We start from the raw sequence: 27,575 nt of genomic DNA on the forward strand, positions 1-27,575 counted from the left end.
TTGTCAGTTTTTCTGTTGCCAAACAGAAAGCTACCCAGCAATGTTCAAATAATTCTGTTGTTAATATTATTAGGCCACCATGTTTTCAATTTTGCCAGACACTTCATTGACAATGGGCTTCCTCTAGAGTTTCAGGTTCATATCAGGATCAACATGTGGGCTGTTTATCAGGAAGGCACTGCAGGCTTAATAAGGATTGGACTCAGTAATGCATTTCTCAGTCTGATTTAAAACTTAGCCACAGTCCTGGCTGTTTATTTTTCTCTCGATCTCAGAGACAATGAGGTCTTGTGTTACATTTCTGCTGTTGAGCTAGATGGAATCAGCCCACTTAACGAAGACAAGCATTGAATGTGCTTAATCTTGACTGCTCACCATTGCCCTAAACAGAGCATGTTACACCAGATTGTTAAATCAATTTGTTGGAGAAAAACTGAGACTCGCAGTAAGACTTCCAGAAACAATGTATTTTACAGCAAAGTTTATTTTTTCAGAAAAGTCTATACAAACAGCACACTACAGCAAAAAATCTACAGTCTATAAATGTCTCTACCAACAACAACAAAGCAAATTCATGAAGCAAACTACAGTAACCTTTCCAGATAAAGTGATTTATCCACTAAAATTCAGTGAGTGGAGAATAGTTGCATACAAATCATATTCATAAAATCCACCCTAGTCACTTATAGTAGTGAGTTCTCTAGATACAACTGATGATTCTGAACGATTATATACTTAGCCAGTTGTTTTCTTTGAAATGAACAAGTATATCAGATCTGGCTGTGACCCACTTCAAGTTTAAAGATTAAGTTAAACTTTTCATCAAAGTATTATTCCTGGAATGTGTGAGTTTACGTCATTTCTTCTGTTTTATCAAATGTGATTTAGCACAACCCGGAAACAACAACGTGAGCACTGTTATGTTGTCACAAGCACCTGCTTGTTTAGCAGTTTCAACTAAGCATTTGCTAATGGTATTTGCTAAAGTTTCATACTGAATTTCTTGTCGTTGCCCACCTGTTTCCAGATCTGATTCTTCTCTCTTTAGTTCCAGATTTATAAAATTTTGTTCATATGGTTTTGAAACTTCAAATTCGGATGATGAAGAAGACTGAAATTGCTCAGAAGTCACGGTCACTGATTTTTTAATCTTTGACTCTTTGTTTGTATTCTCTTGTTTATGGTGACCTTTTTGTCTCTCAGGGTGTAAAGGCTTCTCAGCAACATCAGTCTCTGGTCTTCTGTATTGTTTTTTGGGATTCCTGTTGTTCAAATCTTCCTTGTCCAGTAGAGGTTCCTCCGGAAAATTGTCCACCGTTATCCTGTGCTTCCTCTGTTCCCTATGTAAAGTCCGCAGAAATATGTTGCTGTCGCGATCCAACTTGATATCCAACTTGTTTTTCGCAATTGCCATGGATTCCTCCTTTTCTGCAATGTTTTCTAGTAGTTGATGCATGGTCTGCCAAAGATGATCATGTTTCTTCATAACTGAATAATGTCTGAGTACATATTTCATGGTTTTACTGTCCAGATCATTTTCGTTGCGTAATAGTAGCTCCTCAAATAAACGCTCAAGTGACATCAAAGCATCTTTGTGTCCCTGCTGTGAAAACTCCTCAAGCAAATGTACAATAGAGAAATCTTTGTCAGGGTGTAGGTCCCTAACATGTAATGAATGGATTACTGAACGAATTTGTTTAGATTCAGTGTGCAAAGATCTAAAATAAAAAGAAAGCATTTCCAATGAGATTGAAATGACTTCATGTCTACTCAGAACTTTCCAAAATCCACTTGAAGCTAGAATAAGGAACTGGCATGTGGAATCAATAGGCACAGAAACAGTATATGGTATTGGCACAATGGATGTTTTAAGCTTGGGATCTCCATGATATCCAAGCCCTCGTGTTGATTGAATGAATCCTTCCACAAGTCCATGTTGTTCATTTTTACTGATTGTTCCACCACTTCGATGAATACGTTTACGTTCTTTACGGTTGGAGGTGCTGTGGTTTTCAGTTAAACGATATCCTTTTCCATTTTTGCACAAGACAGCATGCACATCACCTGCAGAAAATTGCACTTAATAAATAAACCAATATTGTTTAAACTATATGTCCTGAACATAGAAATACCTAACTACGTTTTAACACTTATTTAAAAAAACACAAAGAACTGCAGATGCCAGAAATCAAACAAAAACAAAAATTGTTGGAAAAACTCAGCAAACCTGACAGCATCTGTGGAGAGAAAGCAGAGTGAATGTTTCAGGTTCAGTGACCCTTTGTTCTGAAGAAGGGTCACTGGACGCAAATCGTTAACCCTGCTTTCTCTCCATAGATGTTGCAGACCTGTTGAGTCTTTCCAACAATTTCTGTATACGGTAATACTTTGTGGATGGGTGCAGACAATACTTTTGAATTAACTCTTGAAAGCTTTAAAAATGCCGAAGATGACCATTAAATATAGTCCTGTACAAAAACTGTCACGTTTCATGTTCAATTCTGATCAGTTACTTAAGCAATAATTTTTATAAAATCAAAATGACTGTGAGCAACAACCACAACAATAATTAGGAATTTAGATACATTGCCCCGCAATGGTTAAATTATGCACAAATTAAGTGTGAGCAAAAGGTTGCTTGAGCCACCTAATTAACTGTAATAAATTAATTAAGATTTGATATGACCTGAGGGTAAAGGTAAAGAATGTTTGCATGGAACATGACAGTTGGAATTACTTGTCTTTAAATGGATGGATCAGAAAATAAAAACAACTAAATTCCTCTGAGACTAAGATGACACTGAGAATGGGAACTGCAAAGTTAATGCCAGATACATGTCCATTCAGCTGTTGGACTTGAGTTTTAATCCAGCCTTTCAGAGCTTCCATTTCAGCTTTTATTAATATGGAAACTCATGAGTCTTTTAAGGCAAGGATCTTAACCTTCTTGAAGATGTACCAGCACTTGATCTGACTCTCATGTTTCATCTCAGGTACTGGCATTATTCAGACTTCAGAAGCTAGATTTAATCAAAGTTATGTGGAGACAAACTAGAAACTTGTGTAGTTCTCCTTAGAGACAATTAGAGAGACAGTTCATAAAGATTTTCAAAATGATGCAGCGTTTTGAATAAATAAGAAGTTCAGTGTCAGAAGCATAAGTAACAACGATGCAAATTGAAAGTAAGGCAGCACTTATGGCCAACGCCACCACTAGGTGGAGCAGAGGATCCACGTGCACAAAAAAAGCAATCCTTCGTGATTACCTGAAAACATTTGTAACATTTTCTGGGGGGCACGGTGGCACAGCGCCGGAGACCCGGGTTCAATTCCCGCCTCAGGGGTTTGCACGTTCTCCCCGTGTCTGCGTGGGTTTCCTCCGGGTGCTCCGGTTTCCTCCCACAGTCTCTATTGTGCAGGTCAGGTGAATTGGCCATGCTAAATTGCCGATAGTGTTAGGTAAGGGGTAAATGTAGGGGTATGGGTGGGTTGCGCTTCGGCAGGTCGGTGTGGACTTGTTGGGCCGAAGGGCCTATTTCCACACTGTAATGTAATCTAATCTAATTTTCTTACCAGTTCCAGAAAAAGTTTAATACATGTAGGAGTTAAACATGAAAAACTCCATCATTGCTGGCAGGAAAAGGATATATCAAAAAGGAGACATGAAGATAACATGCAATCTATGACTTTATGATTCTAAATGGTACTAGCAAAATTGATGCTCAGTGTAGATATTTTTTAAGAAGTATAAACAGTAGTTTCACATTGAAAGATGTTGCAACATCACAGTTGGGTGTGTGAGTCAAACATTATTTCAGAAGTACAGGAACCAACCATTGGATAAGAATGGCAAAGATCCCTATTACACGAATACTATTAAAAACCAGGACTGGGCAAACACAGAAACTAGGAGCAGGAGTAGGTCATTCAAGTCTGCTCCACCAGTCAAAATGTTCATGGCTGATCATCTAACTTATTACTGTAATCTTGCTTTCTCCCCATACCCTTCAATCCTTTTAGTCCAAGAACAAAGAAGATTGATGAGGGCAAAGCAGTAGATGTGATCTATATGGACTTCAGTAGAGCGTTCGACAAGGTTCCCCATGGGAGACTGATTAGCAGGGTTAGATCTCATGGAATACAGGGAGAACGAGCCATTTGGATACAGAACTGACTCAAAGGTAGAAGATAGAGGGTGGTGATGGAGGGTTGTTTTTCAGACTTTAGGCCTGTGACCAGTGGAGTGCCACAAGGATCAGTGCTGGGTCCTCTACTTTTTGTCATTTACATAAATGATTTGGATGTGAGCATAAGAGGTACAGTTAGTAAGTTTGCAGATGACACCAAAATTGGAGGTGTAGTGGACAGCGAAGAGGGTTACCTCGGATTACAACAGCATCTGGACCAGATGGGCCAATGGGCTGAGAAGTGGCAGATGGAGTTTAATTCAGATAAATGCGAGGTGCTGCATTTTGGGAAAGCAAATCTTAGCAGGACTTATACACTTAATGGTAAGGTCCTAGGGAGTGTTGCTGAACAAAGAGACCTTGGAGTGCAGGTTCATAGCTCCTTGAAAGTGGAGTCACAGGTAGATAGGATAGTGAAGAAGGCATTTGGTATGCTTTCCTTTATTGGTCACAGTATTGAGTTCAGGAGTTGGGAGGTCATGTTGCGGCTATACAGGACATTGGTTAGGACACGATTGGAATATTGCATGCAATTCTGGTCTCCTTCCTATCAGAAAGATGTTGTGAAACTTGAAAGGGTTCAGAAAAGATTTACAAGGATGTTGCCAGGGTTGGAGCATTTGAGCTACAGGGAGAGGCTGAACAGGCTGGAGCTGTTTTCCCTACAGCGTTGGAGGCTGAGGGGTGACCTTTTAGAGGTTTACAAAATTATGAGGGGCATAGATAGGATAAATAGGCAAAGTCTTTTCCCTGGGATTTGGGAGTCCAGAACTAGAGGGCATAGGTTTAGGGTGAGAGGGGAAAGATATAAAAGAAACCTAAGGGGCAACTTTTTCGCGCAGAGGGTGGTACGTGTATGGAATGAGCTGCCAGAGGATGTGGTGGAGGCTGGTACAATTGCAACATTTAAGAGGCATTTGGATGGGAAGGGTTTGGAAGGATATGGACCGGGTGCTGGCAGGTGGGACTAGATTGGGTTGGGATATCTGGTCGGCGTGGGCAGGTTGGACCGAAGGGTCTGTTTCTGTGCTGTACATCTCCATGACTCTATATCTAACTGCCCCTTGAAAACATTCAATGTTTTGGCCTCAACCATTTTCAGTGACAGAGAATTCTACAGGGTCATCACTCTCTGGGTGAAAGAAGGTCTCCTAATCTCATTCCTAAATAGTCTATCCTGTATCCTTATATTGTGACCCATGGTTCGGGACTCTGCAGTCACTGGGAGCATCCTTCTTGCATTTATCCTGTCAAGTGTTGTTAGAATTTTGTCGGTTTCTATGAGACAGAACCATTCCGTGACAACTGCTCACCCCCCAACCCCCATTTTTCTACATTCCAGTGAATACAGTCCCAACCAACCCTGTCTTCCATTATATGTTGGTTCTACTATCCCAAGAATCAGTCTGGTAAATCTATGTCCCACTTCCTTCATAACCAGGGGGTCAGTTAGCTCAGTTGATTAGATGGCTGATTTGCAAAGCGGAGTAATGCCAGCAGCATATGTTCAATTCCTCAACTGACTGAGGTTATTATGAAGCACTCCCCAACTCAACCATTCTACTCACGTAAGACATGGTGACCCTCAGGTTAAACCACCAACAGTCATCTCTCTCTAAAGTGACAGCAGCCCTATGGTCTGACAGGACAATGGTAATTTTACCTTTTCTTCTCATAGCTGGAACATCCTTCCACAGATAAGGAGATTAAAATTGGACATGATGCTCCGATGCACAACCCTGAACAACTGCATCAAAATCTACTTCTCACAATGAAGACAATGATATCTTATTTGCCTTCTTCATCACACGCTACACCCACAAGCTTACTTTCAGTGACTGGTGTACATGAACACCCAGGTCTCATTGCACCTCCTTCTTTCCCAATCTGTAGCCATCAGCTAATCTATGTTTCTGTTTCTGCTGCCCAAGTGGATAACCTCTCAATTCATTTTATATCCCATGCATCTGTCCACTTACACAAGTTGCCCAAATGAAAATGAAGTATTTCTGCATTCTTTTCTCAGCCCACCGTGCCACCCAGCTTTGTGTTGCTTGCAAACTTGGAGGTATTAGATTTAGTTCTCTCCTCTAAACCATTTATATATTTTTTTTCTCAAAAATATTTGCACCCAGTGCAGTGTCTATCAATCATTTTGTTGACATTGTATGGACCAGTATGGTCTGATCAACACTCTACCGAGGTTTAAAATAATTTCTCTTCTTTTGAATTCTGACCCTCTGAAAATGAATTACAATGTTTTTGTTTACTTTTATTTAATAACATAAACAAACAACAAAAGTGCCATACTGAATAAAATAATTCCTTGTTTAAACACACCAATCTTTCTTGAATGATAAAACCCATGAACGAACAGCAAGAAATCAAACTCCAGGCTAAAACGATAAAGCAGAAACTAACCATTAAGTACAGCATAATTTTCTTTATTCTTTCATGGGATGTGCGTCACTGGCAAAGCCAGCATTTGTTGCCTATCTCTAATTGCCTTTGAGCTGACTTGCCCACTAGGCAATTTCAGAGAGCAGTTCCGAGTCAAACACTGCTCTAGATCTGCAATCACATTTGGTCAGACCAATTAAGAACAGCAGATGTCCTTTCCTAAAAGTCATTAACCAACCAGATGAGTTTTTTTATGACAATTGACAATATTTTCATGATCACCATTATGAGACTAACTTTCAATTCGAGTTTATTAATTGAATTTAAATTCCACCAATCCCATTTATGCGATTTGAAGTTCTGGTGAGGGTAGTGTCTTCCTGTCTTCATGTTGTGCTATGCTAGTTCATGATGAAGTGGATGAATGACATAGACATTCAAAGATTGAAGTTTACAGATTTTTAAATGTTTCTAATATATGTTCCTTCTGCCATCTCATTTACCTTATCTAAGGTGGTTGAAGATGGAGAATTAAGCACTGCCTGCCTGTTTTTTTTAATACTCACAGAATCATAGAATTCCTACACTTCAGACAGAAGCCACCACCCATTATCTAACATTTCCCATGGCTAACCCTGCTAGCCGGCATATCCCAACAGTTTAGCATGGCCAATCCACACACACACACACACAGACAGACAAAGACCCACATGCACACATATTTTGTGGGGTGAATTTGTACTTGCAGGGTTACATTGTATTTTGCTCAAAAACTGCATACATTCATGTAGAACTCTGAGCTCAAAACCTGCATGAATTCATGAAAAAACTCCATTATCTCACTTTTTAGATTAGAATCAATCTAAACATCATGGCGTAGACAGAGAACACAGGGGGCTAACACCTTCAACATATTGTCTAGCTATCACCATTGTTAACAGCTAACCTGAGAATGCAACTTTTTTTAAAAAGTTTTGTGATTTACACATGGAAAAAGTGAAACTATCATGGCATTCTAACAGATGAAAGGCTTAACAGACAATCAATTTTTCAATGTATAATTTCAGTTACATAATACTGTAAATTTTTGCTATAAATTCTGTGTGTTAGGATTGAGCCCTCCACTACCACCTGATGAAGGAGCGACGCTTCGAAAGCTGGTGTGCTTCCAATTAAACCTGTTGGACTATAACCTGGTGTTGTGTGATTTTTAACTCAGAACAATGAGTTAGCCATTGAGGAACAAGGAAACTTTCTTTACTCAAAACATTATTCTGAATCTTTGGAAATCTCAGCCTTGAGGCTCTTGCATGCTCTACATCCGAGTGTATTCACGATAGAGGTCAATAGACTTCTGGATTTTAAGGGCAATTGAGGGACATGGGGATTCTGTGAAAATGTGGAGCTGAAACAGAACATCACTGACAATCGAGCATGAAAATCAGTGATGTAATCCTACTCCTATTTTTCATGTTCTAGGAACAATAGCGCAAGGTGACTGTTGTTGGAATTATGTCTCACTTCGTGTCCTGAACCTGTGTGGTCAACTTTTGCTGTTTTGACATTGCATTAAGTGGGTGAACTATGTGAAGCCAGGATATTGCAATGTTCTCCTTTTCAGGAGATGGTAAGATGGCTGGCCCCTTTCTACAGCATCTTCAAGTCCCATCTGCTCCAGATGTGTGTAACAACATCTCTGAATAGACTAGTTAAAAAATACCTGTTTTATATCAACCATGCTCCAAGGAGTCACAGCAAAATAGAACCCTTAGTCTTTTCATTTTAAATATCACTGTATTAGTGTGAGTACTGAAGACACAAATTATTTAACCTTGAAACAGAAACCATGACCACATGTATCACAAATCATCCTCATCAACTACAACTTCCAAAGCCACTAGTATCTCCAGTCAGCATGTTACCTGCATTAGCAATATGCAACATTCCAATTTCATACACATCGTCTTCCAAGAGGCTTTCAGTGCTGGTGCTAATGGGGTAGGTTTCTAGAAGGCAGGTGACAGCTGTACAACCACTCCAACGGACCTTCGAACTTTCATTTCGACCTAGCCCCAGAATTCTGTCCATTTTCCAAAAGGCTTTAGCAAAAGCTAAATGCATTGATTCATACTGGGACGTTTTGTTGGCTTGGCTGTTGACAGGGAAAATGACATATGACTCCTCGGTGGGGCTGTGCGGGAAAAGTGCACTATAGCTCAAGAGAGACTCATGCTCTTCGTCGGACAGAACATAAGGATGGCCAGCTTTTCTCAGCTCCTCAATAATCAGGAATGGCAGATCTTTGGAAGTGACCTGTGCTGCAGTCGTACCATGAAAGCCATCAAAGATTCCAATGAAGCATACATCGCTTTGACCACCGTAACAATCCATGAAAACATAGACATCTTCCATCTCAGCTTTCCAAAGGACATTCCTATCCTGCCAGATCCCAAATGATTTTACACAGGGTTCGTTGGGCAGTGTTACATGCAGCGGGAATTCTTCATGGCACACAATGGGACTTTCGACTAGGAATGGCCAAGTTAACAAACGACTTGACTTCACTATCTCGTATGCAAAGTTGATCTTCTGCAGTTCTAAGGCGCTGAATTTCTTAGCTCGCATCCTCTTAGCAATGAGGCTCCGCCGGCGGATCCGGAGAGAAAGGAGGCTGACAGGCTGGCTGCCTGCACGGTACTGCAGCATGGCCAGTGTGCGATGCAGGATCTTGTGGTGGCGAGCTGTCGTTGCATTAAGTTTCTTCTTACATGTAAAGCACGGCACTGTCAGGACATTACATTGAGACACATCCAGCACATTTGCGGTTCCCAGGATTGTGTTTTCTGTTGATTTCGAAAGCATTTTCGTTTCCTGTATGAAGTATAAGCAGATATTGGCAGATAAGTGCAAAAATAAAGTGAGTTGCTGCAATGGCATCACGCTGTTGTCATATATAGTCATTAGCACTAACTGAAATGAAATGCAAAACATTACATAAAATAGAACCATGACATGAAAAATAAACTTTATATTTTGATTAGTAATAAATAATGTAAAACATGCACCATCAACACAATTGGCATGTAATCACAAAACATAATTCTAGAAACCTATCTGTAGAACAACAAGCACTAATGTTTCGGACACGGTTTTAGAAAGAAAAATGGGAGCCAAATCCTAAACATTTAAAAATATCGATAACCTAATCAAACCAGTACCAAGAAAAATATAACATGTTTATCTATGTTTTAGAATAGCAATTTACTTTAAATTGTTCTAAGCAGAAGAAATGGGAACAGGATTGGACCATTCAGCTCTTGAAATCTGAGCAACAGTAACCATTTCGTCCCAGTTCCACTTTCGCATCCAATTCCCTCTATTTTCTGCATGTCCAAAAATCTATCAATCTCAGCCTGAAATATACTCAGATTGAGTGCTCAGAACCCTCTGAGGTACAAATTTCCAATGATTCACAACTTATGGAAGTTTCCCCTCACCTCAGTCCTAAATAATGAGACTTATTTTTGAGTCTATTTTCTCTAGACCTGGATACTGCAGTCAAGGGAATCAGCCTCTCAGCATCGATCCTGTTGCGCGTGTGAGAAATTGTGTATACTTCAACGAGATCAGTCTTCGCTTACCAACGTTTCTACAACTTGAGGAAATTCAGTTTTGAGTTGTTTGGTTGCTTTCTTTTTAAATGGAAGAGATTGCAGGGGATCAGAGAATGAGGGCAACCTGCACACATTGTTACATAAAGAAGTCACATGTCTTTGATAAAGTTATTCTCTAAAGTTAGTCAGCAGTCAAGGACAATTTGGTGTGATTGTGAATCATTCAGATAATGGAGGAGTCTTGACCCTTCAACTTGTCTGTATCACTCAGGACAAAGACTGCAGAGAGGATGGGCTAAATGACTATTGTGCTGTGACAGAGGTGGGGGAAATGCGGTTGTAGTAGGGCATAGTATAAAGGAAAAGCTACTGATTCCTGTAGCCAAGACTGAGAGTTCCAAAGATTCTGGTGTCTGCCCTATGTCAGAAATAAAGATGTTTTCTATGGCTGGAAAAGAATTTAGAGTAGAAAATACAGCTGTTATTGCTTATTGGGAGGTGGTGGTATTGCAGTAATACCACTGAACTAATAAAACCTCAGGCTAATGCTCTGAAGAAATAGGCTCAAATCTCACCATGGCAGAAATAAAATTAATGAATTTCCTTTGAAAAAGCTAATCCAATGTAACCATGAACTCCAGTTGATTCTAGAGGAAAATAAACATCTGGCTCACTAATGCCCTTTGAGGAAGAAATTTGCTAACCTTTCTAATCTGACTCCAGATGATTAGAGCAATGTGCTTGATTCTTAAATGTTCTCTGAAGCCACTCAGTATTATCTAATGTTAAATGTTCCTAGTAAGCCACTCAGTAATATCTAATAACCAATGCCCATTCTTTGTGGAGACAAAGTTCTACTTTCACTTCGAGGTTACCCTTCATCAATTTCTGACAGAGCTAGTAATAGAAAACCAGCCATCAATGAGACACTGTTAATTATCAGTAGCAACAGAACTGTATTCAACCACAATTTATAACCTAAATGCTCAGCATATCCCCCATTTTACCATTACCATCAAGCAAGATCATCCCCGGTTCAATGAAGATTGCAGGACGGCATGCTAGGAGCAGTATCCGGCACAGCTAAAAATTAGGTGTCATTCTGACCGGTGAGCCTGACCTCGGGGATGGGCAAGTTGTTGGAGGGAATCCTGAGGGACAGGATGTACATGTATTTGGAAAGGCAAGGACTGATTAGGGATAGTCAACATGATTTTGTGCGTGGGAAATCATGTCTCACAAACTTGATTGAGTTTTTTGAAGAAGTAACAAAGAGGATTGTTGAGGACAGAGCAGTAGATGAGATCTATATGGACTTCAGTAAGGCGTTCAACAATGTTCCCATGGGAGACTCATTAGCAAGGTTAGATCTCATGGAATACAGAGAAAACTAGCCATTTGAATACAGAACTGGCTCAAAGGTAGAAGACAGAGGGTGGTGGTGGAGGGTTGTTTTTCAGACTGGAGGCCTGTGACCAGGGATTGGTGCTGGGTCCTCTACTTTTTGTCATTTACATAAATGATTTGGATGCAAGTATAAGAGGTACAGTTAGTAAGTTTGCAGAGGACACCAAAATTGGAGGTGTAGTGGACAGTGAAGAGGGTTACCTCAGATTACAACAGGATCTGGACCAGATGGGCCAATGGGCTGAGAAGTGGCAGATGGAGTTTAATTCAGATAAATGCGAGGTGCTGCATTTTGGGAAAGCAAATCTTAGCAGGACTTATACACTTAATGGTAAGATCCTAGGGAGTGTTGCTGAACAAAGAGATCTTGGAGTGCAGGTTCATAGCTCCTTGAAAGTGGAGTCACAGGTAGATAGGATAGTGAAGGTGTTTGGAATGCTTTCCTTTATTGGTCAGAGTATTGAGTACAGCAGTTGGGAGATCATGTTGCGGCTGTACAGGACATTGGTTAGGACACTGTTGGAATATTGCGTGCAATTCTGGTCTCCTTCCTATCGGAAAGATGTTGTGAAACTTGAAAGGGTTCAGAAAAGATTTACAAAGATGTTGCCAGGGTTGGAGGATTTGAGCTATAGGGAGAGGCTGAACAGGCTGGGGCTGTTTTCCCTGGAGTGTCGGAGGCTGAGGGGTGACCTTATAGAGGTTTACAAAATTATGTGGGGCATGGATAGGATAAATAGGCAAAGTCTTTTCCCTGGGGTGGGAAATTTTGACGGTATTAGGCAAGAACTTTCAAAAGCTGATTGGGGGCAGATGTTCACAGGTAAAGGGACGGCTGGAAAATGGGAAGCCTTCAGAAATGAGATAAGAATCCAGTATATTCCTGTCAGGGTGAAAGGAAAGGCTGGTAGGTATAGGGAATGCTGGATGACTAAAGAAATTGAGGATTTGGTTAAGAAAAAGAAGGAAGCATATGTCAGGTATAGACAGGATAGATCGAGTGAATCCTGAGAAGAGTACAAAGGAAGTAGAAGTATACTTAAGAGAGAAATCAGGAGGGCAAAACGGGGACATGAGATAGCTTTGGCAAATAGAATTAAGGAGAATCCAAAGGGATTTTACAAATATATTAAGGACAAAAGGGTAACTAGGGAGAAAATAGGGCCCCTCAAAGATCAGCAAGGCAGCCTTTGTGTAGAGCCACAGAAAATGGGGGAGATACTAAATGAATATTTTGCATCAGTATTTACTGTGGAAAAGGATATGGAAGATATAGACTGTAGGGAAATAGATGCTGACATCTTGCAAAATGTCCAGATTATAGAGGATGAAGTGCTGGATGTCTTGAAACGGTTAAAGATGGATAAATCCTCAGGATCTGATCAGATGTACCCGAGAACTCTGTGGGAAGCTAGAGAAGTAATTGCTGGGCCTCTTGCTGAGATATTTGTATCATCGATAGTCACAGGTGAGGTGCCCGAAGACGCGAGGTTGGCAAATGTGGTGCCACTGTTTAAGAAGGGCGGCAAAGACAATCCAGGGAACTATAGACTAGTGAGCCTGACCTCAATTGTGGGCAAGTTGTTGGAGGGAATCCTGAGGGACAGGATGTACATGTATTTGGAAAGGCAAGGGCTAATTAGGGATAGTGAACATGGCTTTGTGCGTGGGAAATCATATCTCACAAACTTGATTGAGGTTTTTGAAGAAGTAACAAAGAGGATTGATGAGGGCAGAGCAGTAGATGTGATCTATATGGACTTCAGTAAGGCGTTCAGCAAGGTTTCCCCATGGGAGATTGATTAGCAAGGTTAGATTTCATGGAATAAAGGGAAAACTAGCCATTTGGATACAGAACTGACTCAAAGGTAGAAGACAGAGGGTGGTGGTGGAGGGTTGTTTTTCAGACTGGAGGCCTGTGACCAGTGGAGTGCCACAAGGATCGGTGCTGGGTCCTCTACTTTTTGTCATTTACATAAATGATTTGGATACGAGCATAAGAGGTACAGTTAGTAAGTTTGCAGATGACACCAAAATTGGAGGTGTAGTGGACAGCGAAGAGGGTTACCTCAGATTACAACAGGATCTGGACCAGATGGGCCAATGGGCTGAGAAGTGGCAGATGGAGTTTAATTCAGATAAATGCGAGGTGCTGCACTTTGGGAAAGCAAATCTTAGCAGGACTTATACTCTTAATGGTAAGGTCCTAGGGAGTGTTGCTGAACAAAGAGACCTTGGAGTGCAGGTTCATAGCTCCTTGAAAGTGGAGTCGCAGATAGATAGGATAGTGAAGAAGGCATTTGGTATGTTTTCCTTTATTGGTCAGAGTATTGAGTGCAGGAGTTGGGAGGTCATGTTGCAGCTATACAGGACATTGGTTAGGCCACTGTTGGAATATTGCGTGCAATTCTGGTCTCCTTCCTATCGAAAAGATGTTGTGAAACTTGAAAGGTTTCAGAAAAGATTTACAAAGATGTTGCCAGGGTTGGAGGATTTGAGCTACAGGGAGAGGCTGAACAGGCTGGGGCTGTTTTCTCTGGAGTGTCGGAGGCTGAGGGGGGACCTTATAGAGGTTTACAAAATTATGAGGGGCATGGATAAGATAAATAGACATAGTCTTTTCCCTGGGGTCAGGGAGTCCAGAACTAGAGGGCATAGGTTTAGGGTGAGAGGGGAAAGATATACAAAAGACCTAAGGGGCAACATTTTCACAGAGGGTGGTACGTGTATGAAATGAGCTGCCAGAGGGTATGGTGGAGGCTGGTTCCAATGCAACATTTAAGAGGCATTTGGATGGGTATATGAATAGGAAGGGTTTGGAAGGATATGGTCCGGGTGCTGGCAGGTGGGACTAGATTGGATTGGGACATCTGGTCGGCATGGATAGTTTGGACCAAAGGGTCTGTTTCCATGCTGTACATTTCTATGACTCTATGGATGGATAATAGTACCAATAAGGTGTGAGAGCTTGCTATCCTTAACACTTGAAAGATGGGTAATAAGTTTTTGTTAAAATACTGGATAAAAGCAAAATGAAACTGTGGAGCAGGTTTGAGATAGTGTGAGTCAATGGTGCTGGAAAGGTTCAGATTGCTCATCTGATAGTTCTCATGATGAGACAATGTATTGTCATTCAGAATGTTGTGAAAAGAGCAACGAGGGAAACGTAAGAGACAATTTATAATCAAGGGTGGATTCAAAACATGGAAGATAGGATTTCAGTTGGAATCCAGTTAAGAGTAAATTGAAGCCAGAGTCAGTTGTTAAGAATGGAAATGTGATTGTGGATTTTTTTTTGTTTCCTGATCATACAAGCAAGAGAAATAAAAAGCAAGGAGAAACAGAGTAGAAGAAACCAACTAGAATTCTGTCAGAATGAATTTTTTCAAGGTAGGTTTTCTGCAGAAGTAGAAGCTAATTAGATTGCAAAGTGTAAGAGTCTGGATGTTGGAAAATTGAAATAAAAACTGAAAATGCTGGAAATACTTAGTAGGTCAGGTAGCATTTTGTATGGAATAGCTGAGTTTATGTAGCGAGTAAAGAACATTTAATCAGAACCAGAAAACTTCGAAATGCTACAAGTTTTGAGCAAGGTGTAAATAGGTCAAAGAAAGAAAGGAGATTTGACCCCATTTTGTCCCCATTCTGGGACTTGTTTGATGGACGATATCGAGGGAACTTTACTTTCAATTTGCAAGAGTGTGCATCACTTCGAATCTAACTGCTGCTGTACCAGTGATGGGACGGATTCAAGGAGACAGTGTACCGGTTGTGTTCAAAGAGAGAGCTTTACTCTGTACCTAACCCCATGCTGTGTTTGGCAGGGACAGTGTTGCAGGAGAGCTTCACTTTCACTGGAAAGTAGTAGAGAGAGAGAGAGAGAGCTTTGCGTTCATTTTAAAACAGCTTTTGGGGGAGGGGGGAGGGGAGACCATCAGCTGAGTTTCAGCTGACTTTGATTTTATGTCAGATCTCCAGCCATTCACAATGTTTTGATGTTGGTTAACGGAAGACACTGACCGACAGAGGAATTCGCCGAAGCGGCTCTGTTATGCACTAATCTTTCCCTGAAACGAGTGAACTACGGCGTTCAGATTTCACATGTTCTGGCCGGGGAGACGAACTAACTTGTTGTGGCTGCGTTAGAAGGCGAGGGCTAGAGGGAGCGAGGAAGACTGGAGGCTTCTAGCAGACAGCTAGCAGTTCCATCGGCATCTTCGGAGTTACCTTATTCCGCCTAGACACCGCGGCAAGTGTCGAGTGCTCGTTTTTATTTCTCCAAAAGGCTTCAACAACAGCCACATAAATGACGGCGCAGTGCCGACGGTGAGGATGGGGCGGGGAGGCTTTCGGAAAGTGCAGGTGGAAGATGGCGGTTGGGACGCGGGAGGGACAATGGGGTGGAGCGCGGGAGAGACAATGGGGTGGAGTGCGGGAGGGACCATAGAGCGCGGGAGGACAATGGGGTGGAACGCGGGAGGACAATGGGGTGGAACGTGGGAGGGACTATGGAGTGCGGGAGGGACAATGGGATGGAGCGCGGGAGGACAATGGGGTGCAGGGCGCGCCCATTGTTTGCCCGGGAATCTGAACCTGCTCGAGCTTCCGCGTACTGCTCCGGCTGAGTTAACGACGCAGAGGGGGATACAAACAGCTCTCCATCCGCAATATCCAAGAGTAATGCATATTGGTGTCCTGTCAAGATGCCCCTCAAAGGTTTGATGTCGTCCTGTTCCAACGTCGGTCAGTGTTTCTCAACTCGGCTACCTCTCACGTGCACATGACAACTCCCGGTGTGAGCTTTTCAGCGCCCGCATCAGTGCGGGATCTTCTGCAGCGGGCTTTCTGTCTCTCGGATTGCAGTATTTTGGAAAGGACGCTCAGTCGGCGGAGCTGCACGGATCCGGGCCACGCCGCCGTGCTCACAAAGTCCCAACACATGCTGACCATCTGGCCGGGGACTGAGCGGAACAAGGTGCAGAGATTTGGGGCAGCAAACTGCACAAAAATAAAATATAGAAGCGAGCTGCTGTAATTTTGCAATGGAGCTACTGCCGTGTAACATGAGTGTGAAGACAGCAGAGATCTATAAGGAAACGGCACTTTTCATGTACCTTGCTAATGCAATGTTATAGTAGGAATGTCAGGGGAAAAACACGCACATCTCAGTACATAACTAAATGCCGCAACACCGTTTTGTTTTCAAAAAGTTACGTGAGCACGAGTTTAAAATTATTTCAAATAATTGTAATCGCGTTAAACTAACGCCACGGAAAAGGATATGTATTTACTCAACTTTTCATAGTAGCAACTTGTATTCAGTCTGAAAAATCATGTTAAAGAATTGCTTGGTAAAAGCAAATTACTGCCGATGCTGGAATCTGAAACCAAAAGAGAAAATGCTGGAAAATCTCACCAGGTCTGGCAGCATCTGTAAGGAGAGAAAAGAGCTGATGTTTCGAGTCTAACTCGAAACGTCAGCTCTTTTCTCTCAGAGAGTCATAGAGATGTACAGCATGGAAACAGACCCTTCTGTCCAACCGGTCCATGCCGACCAGATATCCCAACCTAATCTAGTCCCACCTGCCAGCACTGTCGGACTTTGGCTCAATCTACCAACTTACTTTCTTCTATGTGTGAGGCAAGTCCTGCGTGTTCTTTAAATGAAGCAATAGGAGAAGATATTCGGTCTCACACTCTTAATTTATTTTAAACAGTAAGTGGATAAAGCATTCAGAGCTCTGGGTCTAAACCTTTTTGTCCCTGACAAACTACAAAGTGTGCCAGTTCAAAAAGTAAGACCCAGTTCTGTCCCTGACCCAGTCTTTTTATATAATAAAAAACGTCATACAATCACTGAGGTGGAATTATCTTCTGATTGGCTGTTGATCTGACTCCATTCTCCGCCTCCTCGCATTCCCGAATGTCCGACCCTACGTGACCTTGTTTTGCCCGCGAAACGGAGAACCACGTGACCCCCTGCACGCCTCCACCATGTGAAACGGAACGTCACGTGACCGCCTTGCACTCTTCCAGAGCGCAAAACGGAACATCACGTGACCCCTTTCTGCGTGCGTTAAACAGCATCACCACAGACTTCCGAATGCCGAATACATTTACACTCGCAGCCAGCCATATATTTATAAGTAAGTCATATATTTACAAGTCCCCCTTTTGGTCTCATGAAAATGAGACCAACAAACCAGTTATATACATCACATTCGCTCTCCGATACATAGTTTTCCCTTCTTGCCAGAGCCATGGTTTCCGTCTCCATCTAGTAGGGCGGGGGAGCCTTCCCTTCAATTGTGTGATGATTACCCCCTGCAGTCTGACCGCATGGGATATCCCCTCCACCACCCTGTTAGGTCCTGTCCACCTTGGCTCCGACCACTTCCATATGATTACCTTCAGCAGGACCCAGTCCGTGGTAGGTGACACCTGGCTCTGTCGGTCCCCCTTTCCCAATCCAACCTGTTTGGAGAAAGCTGACACCAAAGCTGTTAGTTGGTCATAATAAGGTTTGTATCTTATAGAGGCTCCTCCTCCCTCTAACATCTGCCCTGTTGTTAGCTCGTACGGGGTAAACCCTATGATGGAGTTTACTGAACTTCTAATGGAAAGTAAAGCTAAGGGTAGGGCATCCACCCAGCTTAACTTTGTGCACACACTTTTCCTATTTTTCCTTTTATGGACTGATTCATTCTTTCCAATTTTCCCTGTGACTGAGGATGGTACACTGTCCCAAACACATGTTTCAGTCCTAAAGCTACTTCAACTTCTTGCAGGTCTTTGTTCTTGAAATGTGTGCCATTATCTGACCTGACTCTCTTTAGAAACCCATGCATTGGAATGTATTGGTTTATCAAAAATTTGATCACTGTTTTTGCGTCTTCCTTTTTTGCCGGTATCGCTTCTGGCCAACCAGTGTATGCATCCACTGCTACCAAAAGGTACCGGTATCTGTTTACTCTCTCTATCATGTCAGTGTAGTCGATCACTATTTCCTGACCTGGCATTCTTGGAAGAGGGAATTTTCCCTCATGTGGTTTCACTGTTGGTCTCACATTGTATTCTGTACACGTTTTACATTCCCTGATATAATTTTCAATCATTGCTGGCAAGAACGGATGCCACCAATGTGTCAGATACCTCTGCATCTGTGTTTTTCCACAATGTGTCAACCCATGAGCTTCCTGGAGCATGGAAGCTATCAAACCTGGGGGTAGGACTGGTCTACCGTCCGGTGACCTCCCAATCCCTTCTGACTCTGTGGCCCCTCTCTCTCTCCAAACTGTCATTTCATGAGGAGAGGCTTTCTACTGCTCTTTGATTAACACATTTGCATCGCAGGTAGGCAGCAGGTCATACACTGTTCTCTCTGTTTGCATCATTATATACTGTGCTGTATACCCTGCTGCTTTCTTTGCTGCTGAGTCGGCTTCCTGATTGCCCTTCGCTACTACTGTATCTGGTTTATCATGTCCTCTACACTTGATCACCGCCACTTCTGCAGGTTTCATTAGTGCCTCCGCTAATCTTTTCATATCTTTTTCATGTTTAATTGGGGTTTTTGCTGCTGTTAAGAATCCTGTCCTGATCCATTGACTAAGTTCTACCTGTATAGCCCCTGCCACATATGCAGAGTCGGTGTAGATATTTACTCTTTTTCCCTCTGACCATTCTAACACAGCTATCATTGCCTGTAGTTCAGCCAACTGGGCTGATTCTTTGCCTGTCACTTTTCCTGTCAACACTTCCTCAAATCCCTCACTTGTCTGTTGCACCACTGCATAGGCTGCTTTAAGTCCTTCAGTTGGATGTCTGTAACAGCAACCAACTGTGAACAGCACTTCTTCTGGGTCTTCTAATGGAATTGCCTGTAAATCTGCCCTAACTTTGGTATCTCTCTGTACCCTTTCCTCACACATGTGTGGCTCTCCTTCTCCCATGTTATCAGCCATGTTAATTCCTTCATGTGTAAAAGTTATATGTGGTGCAATCAAGATTTTCTCTAACCTGGTTTGCCGCAGTGATGTCATTGTAAAGGCTGTTGAGTTCACATAGGCCACTATACTATGTGTCGTCAGTACTGTTAGTGAATGACCCATGACTATATGTGCTACCTTTTGAAGAATTTTTGCTACCCCTACTGCATGTCTTGTACATGGCAGGTATCTGTCCTCTATTGGGTCAAGGGTAACACTTACATACATCAGCACCTGCCTGCCTCCCCCTTTTTTCTGAAAAAGAACACCATTTACTGTGTGTAATTTTTCAGAAATATCGAGGAAAAATGGCTCTTTGTAATCAGGGACGGCTAAATCAGCAGCCCGCGATAGGGCCTGTTTAAGAGATATGAAACTTTCGTCTGCCTCCGTGGTCCATTGCAAATGGGCCGACAAATTTCTCATGCCTTGCTCATTTACCATGGCCCTTAGAGGGAAAGTGAGCTCCCCATATAATGCAACGAATTGTCTACTATACCCTGCCAACCCAAGAAATGAGAGCATGTCTTTTACAGTGACTGGTTTGGTATGATGCAGAATGGAGGATCTATGAGACGGAGACACACCTGTTCCCTTAGCAGAAATAACTCTACCAGAAAAGACACCGTTTGTCTGCAGCATTGCAATTTAGCCCGTGAAACTTTAAAACCGACACTATGCAGGTGAAACAGCAACGACTTTGTGGCTTCCAAACAAGAAACATGATCGGGTGCTGCCAAAAGAATGTCATCCACATACTTCGCAACCCCACTAACTGAATTCTAGCTTTAGCCCACTGCTGTTTTACGGGCAACATTAAGTCGAAAGAACATCCCCCGTATTCCTCACACTCTTTATCAAATCTCCCTTCCATTTTACATATTTTGTTTTAATCCTCCCGTCTAGCACTCAGTTGGTTTGGATATAATATAACCGAGCAACTAACCCAATCAGAGACAAGTCCGGTGGCCAGTCAGTTTGTATGGAGTACACCCGAGCAACTGACCCTTTCAGCGAGATTTATCAGCAGTGTCGTTGTTATCACCGATAGGTTTCCACTGCCAACTCTCTCTCGCTGAGACACCATCGTCCCTGTCTTCAAGACACTACTGGCTTTTCTGCCACCCTCCGTACATTCCCCAATATAAGTTTTAAAACATACAACACAATCATACACCACAATTGTGAGCGTTGCTTTTATGAGATCCTGCTCAATGGACTTTAAACCTCCTCACATTTATGTACCTTGTTGCTTTTATGGGGACTCTAACCCCACGGGACTTTAAACCTGTACGTACCTTGTTGCTTTTATGGGGACTCTAACCCCAAGGGACTTTAAACCCGTACGTACCTTGTTGCTTTTATGGGGACTCTAACCCCAAGGGACGTTAAACCTGTACGTACTAAACTTTGTTGCTTTTATGGGGACTCTAACCCCAAGGGACTTTAAACCTGTACGTACTATATCAATACTTTATCCACTTACTATTACTAGGACACTTGCAGTATAATGACAACAATCAATTTAGTATTTCCAATTGCAGAACTTCGATATAAACAGGCGTCTGCTCACCTTTTTTTTATGCGGCGCCGCTTGTTGTCATCAGACGTCAGTTGTCCATTGTTTCTATTTTTCTCTCTTTTCCGTCACTTCTCCGTCTTCATCACGTCGGGGTCACCAATTTGTCGGACTTTGGCTCAATCTACCAACTTACTTTCTTCTATGTGTGAGGCAAGTCCTGCGTGTTCTTTAAATGAAGCAATAGGAGAAGATATTCGGTCTCACACTCTTAATTTATTTTAAACAGTAAGTGGATAAAGCATTCAGAGCTCTGGGTCTAAACCTTTTTGTCCCTGACAAATTACAAAGTGTGCCAGTTCAAAAAGTAAGACCCCGTTCTGTCCCTGACCCAGTCTTTTTATATAATAAAAAACGTCATACAATCACTGAGGTGGAATTATCTTCTGATTGGCTGTTGATCTGACTCCATTCTCCGCCTCCTCGCATTCCCGAATGTCCGACCACACGTGACCTTGTTTTGCCCGCGAAATGGAGTACCACGTGACTCTGTTTTGCCCGCGAAACGGAGAACCACGTGACCCCCTGCACGCCTCCACCACGTGAAACGGAACGTCACGTGACCGCCTTGCACTCTTCCAGAGCGCGAAACGGAACGTCACGTGACCCCCTTCTGCGCGCGTTAAACAGCATCACCACAGACATCCAAATGCCGAATACATTTACACTCGCAGCCAGCCATATATTTATAAGTAAGTCATATATTTACAGCACCCAGCCCATATCCCTCCAAACCTTCCTATTCATATACCCATCCAAATGCCTCTTAAATGTTGCAATTGTACCAGCCTCCACCACATCCTCTGGCAGCTTATTCCATACACGTACCACCATCTGTGTGAAAATGTTGTCCCTAAGGTCTCTTTTATATCTTTCCCCTCTCACCCTAAACCTATGCCCTCTAGTTCTGGAGTCCCCGACCCCAGGGAAAAGACTTTGCCTATTTATCCTATCCATGCCCCTCATAATTTTGTAAACCTCTATAAGGTCACCCCTCAGCCTCCAACACTCCAGGGAAAACAGCCCCAGCCTGTTTAGCCTCTCCCTATAGCTCAAATCCTCCAACCCTGGCAACATCTTGTAAATCTTTTCTGAACCCTTTCAAGTTTCACAATATCTTTCCAACAGGAAGGAGACCAGAATTGCACACAATATTCCAACAGTGGCCTAACCAATGTCCTGAAAGGCTGCAACATGACCTCTCAACTCTTGTACTCAATACTCTGACCAATAAAGGAAAGCATACCAAATGCCTTCTTCACTATCCTATCTACCTGTGACTCCACTTTCAAGGAGCTATGAACCTGCACTCCAAGGTCTCTTTGTTCAGCAACAGTCCCTAGGACCTTACCTTTAAGTGTATAAGTCCTGCTAAGATTTGCTTTCCCAAAATGCGGCACCTCTCATTTATCTGAATTAAAATCCATCTGCCAGTTCTCAGCCCATTGGCCCATCTGGTCCAGATGCTGTTGTAATCTGAGGTAACCCTCTTCGCTGTCCACTACACCTCCAATTTTGGTGTCATCTGCAAACTTACTAACTGTACCTCTTATGTTCGCATCCAAATCATTTATGTAAATGACAAAAAGTAGAGGGCCCAGCACCGATCCTTGTGGCACTCCACTGGTCACAGGCCTGCAGTCTGAAAAACAACCCTCCACCACCACCCTCTGTCTTCTACCTTTGAGCCAGTTCTGTATCCAAATGGCTCGTTCTCCCTGTATTCCATGAGATCTAACCTTGCTAATCAGTCTCCCATGGGGAACCTTGTTGAACGCCTTACTGAAGTCCATATAGATCACATCTACCACTCTGCCCTCATCAATCTTCTTTGTAACTTCTCCAAAAAACTCAGTCAAGTTTGTGAGACATGATTTCCCACGCACAAAGCCATGTTGACTATCCCTAATCAGTCCTTGCCTTTCCAAATACATGTACATCCTGTCCTTCAGGATTCCCTCCAACAACTTGCCCATCATTGAGGTCAGGCTCACTGGTCTATAGTTCCCTGGCTTGTCTTTATTGCCCTTCTTAAACAGTGGCATCACGTTTGCCAACCTCGCGTCTTCGGGCACCTCACCTGTGACTATCGATGATACAAATATCTCAGCAAGAGGCCCAGCAATCACTTCTCAGATGCTGCCAGACCTGCTGAGATTTTCTAGCATTTTCTCTTTTGGTTTCAGATTCCAGCATCCGCAGTAATTTGCTTTTATTAAATTAAAAACGGAATTTACTATGATCAGAAATTTTGCACTGGAGCCTAAGGATGATAGACAATGAAATCTCAAGGTAGTGATTACACTTTGCGATTCTAATGGGACATTCCCAATTTGTGATTTAAATAAAAACTACCTGCCTGATTTTCTTTATTAGTTCATGGTATGTGTGCTTTGCTGACTGGTTAGCAGTTATTGTCCATTCTCAATTAGTCATAGTCATAGAGCTGTACAGCATGGAAATAGCCCCTTAGGTCCAACTCATCCAAGCCGACCAGATATCCTAAATTAATCAAGATTTGGAGATGCCGATGTTGGACTGGGGTGTACCAAGTTAAAAATCACACAACACCAGGTTATAGTCCAACAGGTTTATTTGGAAGCACTAGCTTTTGGAGCGCTGCTCCTTCATCAGGTGTTGTTAATCAAGTCCTGTTTGCCAGCATTTGGCCTATATCCTGCTAAACCCTTCCCATACAAATACCCATCCAGATGCATTTTAAATGTTGTAATTGTACCACCTTCCACCGCTGTCTCTGGCAGCTCATTCCATACATGCACCATCTTAGTTCCCCTTAGGTCTGTTTTAAATATTTCCCTCTCGCCTTAAACTGATGCCCTGTAGTTTTGGATTCCCCCACCCTGGGGAAAAGACCTTGGCTGTTCACCTCTCCATGTCCCTCATGATTTTTTAAACCTCTAAAATATTACCCCTCAGCCTCTGCGCTCCAGGAAAAATAACCCTGGTCTATTCAGCCTTACCCTATAGTTCAAACCCTCCAACCCTGACAACATCCTTGTAAATCTTTTCTGAACCCTTTCAAGTTTCACAACATCTTTCCTACAGCAGGAAGATGAGAATTGCATGTGGTATTCCAAAAGTGGCCTAATCAATGACTCGTACAGCTGCAACATGACCTCCCACCGCCTATACTCAGTGCACTGACCAATAAAGACAAACATATCAAATGCCTTCTTCACTATCCTATCTACCTATGACTCCACTTTGAAGGAACTGTGAACCTGCACTCCAAGGTCTCTTTATTCAGCAACACTCCCCAGGACCTTACCATTAATGAATATGTCCTTTCCAAAATGCAGCACCTCACGTTTATCTAAATTAAACTCCCATCTGCCACTCCTCAGCCCATCTGGTGAAAGTCCCTTCTTCGCTGTCCATTACACCTCCAATTTGGTGTCATCTGCAAACTTATTAACTATACCTCCTATGTTCACATCCAAATCATTTATATAAATGATGAAAAGCAGTGGACCCAATACTGCTCCTTGTGGCTAACACTCTTGGTCACCTGCAGAAACTTATTATTCAACACTACAATCGCAGCAGTTGTATGATCTTTTGATCTCTCTGCCTTTGATCTCTCTGCCTCTTAATTCTGTGTATGTGTGCTCTTTTCACTCACCACCTAACGAGGGGCTATGCTCCTAAAACTTGTGATTCCAAATAAACCTGTTGGACTATAACCTGGTGTTGTGTGACTTCTGACTTTGTCCATCCAGTCCAATATCAGTACCTCCACATTGTGAACATTAGTGAGTAGGTTATTGCTAAATGCTGCTTGAGGGCATTGTGGGTGATCCTTTCCGTGTGTGTGTGTGTGTGTGAGGAGGGTGGGGGGAGGGAGGAGTGAAGGAGAGGTGTTTGAGGTTTGTGGGAAGCAAACTGGCGGAATTGATTGTTCTTCAAATTGAGTTATTGAAAAATGACATTTTTGTACTCTTAACAACGTTAGGTCAGGGAGATATGTATATATTCCATGCATAATGTCAGGATGCATATTGAAGTGTCTTGATAATAACCATTGCTATAGATATAAAATGAATACATTGCATCGAATTACTGCAGTATACCAATCCTAGCACATCACGCAAAATTAAATTTTAGCTTCAATGATGTTATATTTTAGTCAGTCTCCAAAATATTTATGCTTAATGATATGGTGAAGCACATAGTTCACAGTTCATTTACAAATATTGTTAATTTATATTTTACAAAAATAACTTGACATTTTTGTGATTTTGAAACTTACATGACTTTTAAATTGTCATTGAGGGCAAAAGCTGGTGTTTCTGAATTGTGTAATTAATGAATGCTGAATAGCCTTGATAATGTCTATAACTCTGCTGTTATGAAGAAGGATGCACTATATTTAACTTAATTGTGTCTTGTTCATCTCTATTTTCTTGCAGCGTTCTTAAAACATTGGTACAAGCTTCCTGCCCCTTCTAAAACATTCCTCCCACCATCTTCTCTTGAGCTGTGCAGGTCACAGTTTCTTTTCTCTTCCCCAGTCAGTTTATGAAGTTTCTTTTCTCTCTGTCTCTGTCTCTCTCTCTCTCTCTCTCTCTCTCTCTCTCTCTCTCTCTTTCATTCTTTCTCTCTCTGTCTGTCTTGTCTTCCCCCCCGCCTCACAGTTCTGTGTAACTGTAGTAGGAGTGTGAACAAACCAAAGCTCTGGAACACCACAAATCCAGACAAATCTGCCACTGTCGATAAAGGGCACTACATATGTGAAACAAGACCATCTCAGACTGTATTCTCTTGTCGTTATCATCTAATTTTGGAGAAGGAAATACAAATGCAGTATTAGGTAGGGCCTGGAATTTCTGTAGATAACTTCCACGGAACACATTCTTATCCTAATCTGTGCCAGAGAATAGGATAGATGTCTGCACTTAAAATGGCAACCTGAATCCTTTACTAACATGAGCAACTGAAAGCTGCTTGCCTAGGCCAATTCCTGAGAATCATTCAAGAACTAAAGAGAAAGCAGTTTAAAATGCCACTTTGAAAAGGAGCCACCTACCGTAGAGTCATGGAGATGTACAGCATGGAAACAGACCCTTCGGTCTTGAGGTCTGATTGTCTCTTTCTCAGGGCTTCAGTATGACCTGGTTTAGCTCTTCGTTCAGGCTATGTATGGAGAAGTTTTTCATTCATTTGTGGGGTATGGGCATCGCTAGCTGGGCCAGCATTTATTGCCTGTCCCTAGTTGCCTTTGAGAAGGTACTGTTAAGCTGCCTTCTTGAATTGCTGCAGTCCATGTGCTATGGTAAACCCACAATGTTGTTAGGAATGGAGTTCCAGGATTTTGACCCAGTGACACTGAAGGAATGGTGAAATATTTCCAAGTCAGATGGTGAGTGGCTTGGAGGGGAATTTGCAGATGGTGGTGGTGTTCTCACATATCTGCTGTCGTTGTCCTTCTAAATGGAAGTGGTTGTGTACTTGGAAGTTGCTGCTTTTGGATCTTTGGTGAATTTTTGCAGTTCATCTTGGAGATAGTAACGCTGATGTTGGTGGTGGAGGGGATGGATTTTTGTGGATATGATATCAATCAAATGGGCTGCTTCTTGGAGTTAGACTCATTTGAGCAAGTGGGAGTATTTCATCACACTCCTGATTTGTGCCTTGTAGATGGTGGACAGGCTTTGTCAAATCAGGAGATGAGCTATTCGCTTGGCTCTGGACTGCTCTTGTAGCCACTATAGTATATGGCGAGTCCAGTTGAAATTCTGGTCAACGGTATCTCCCAGGATTTGGATAGTGAGGGATTCAGTGATAGTAACATTATTGAATGACAAGGGGTGGTGGATGAATTTTCTCTTACTGGAGATAGTCATTGCCTGGCATTTGTGTGGCACAAATATTACTTGCCACTTTTAAGCCCACGCCTGTTACATTTGGACAAGGACTGCCTCAATATCTGCGGAGTCACAAATGATGCTGAAAAATGTGCAATCATCAGCAAACATCCCCACCTCTGATCTGATAATGGAGGGTAGGTCATTAATGAAGCAGCTGAAGATGGTTGGGCTTAGGATACTACCCTGAGGAACTCCTGCAGAGATGTCTTGGAGTTGAGATGACTGACCTCCAATAACCACAACCTTCTTCCTGTGAACACAAGATACAACTCAGAGATAACCACAGCCCTCCGGAATCTTCCTTCCCTCTAACTCCATCCTCTGTCCGAACCCCACCTCCAATCATGTATTTATTATTCCTCCTGACCTTCCGCTGTCCAATGCTGAATGTTTTGTACTCAGCAAAGGTCTCTGTTTTATCCTCTGTGTCCCCACCTTATTGAATTTTGGGCATGACATGAAAGATCAGTTCTGAAGAAAGGTTATTGAACCTGAAACATTAACTCTGCTTT

At 42.4% G+C, this 27,575-nt stretch overlaps 1 protein-coding gene across 1 annotated transcript; it reads right to left on the reverse strand.

Annotated features, from left to right (window-relative positions):
* Positions 1-472: 472 nt before the first annotated feature.
* On the reverse strand, positions 473-15,933 carry LOC122550298 (protein phosphatase 2C-like domain-containing protein 1). Its single transcript, XM_043691036.2, has 3 exons — positions 15,836-15,933; positions 8,510-9,458; positions 473-2,064 (listed from the first exon to the last, which is right to left on the reverse strand). The coding sequence occupies exons 2-3, from the start codon at positions 9,447-9,449 to the stop codon at positions 857-859; spliced, it is 2,148 nt and encodes a 715-aa protein (XP_043546971.2). The 5' UTR covers positions 9,450-9,458; positions 15,836-15,933; the 3' UTR covers positions 473-856.
* Positions 15,934-27,575: the final 11,642 nt, after the last annotated feature.

The sequence above is a fragment of the Chiloscyllium plagiosum genome, unplaced genomic scaffold, assembly GCF_037043375.1.
Source record: "Chiloscyllium plagiosum isolate Xiang-an unplaced genomic scaffold, Cpla_swu_hap1 HiC_scaffold_5, whole genome shotgun sequence".
Taxonomy (NCBI): domain Eukaryota; kingdom Metazoa; phylum Chordata; class Chondrichthyes; order Orectolobiformes; family Hemiscylliidae; genus Chiloscyllium; species Chiloscyllium plagiosum.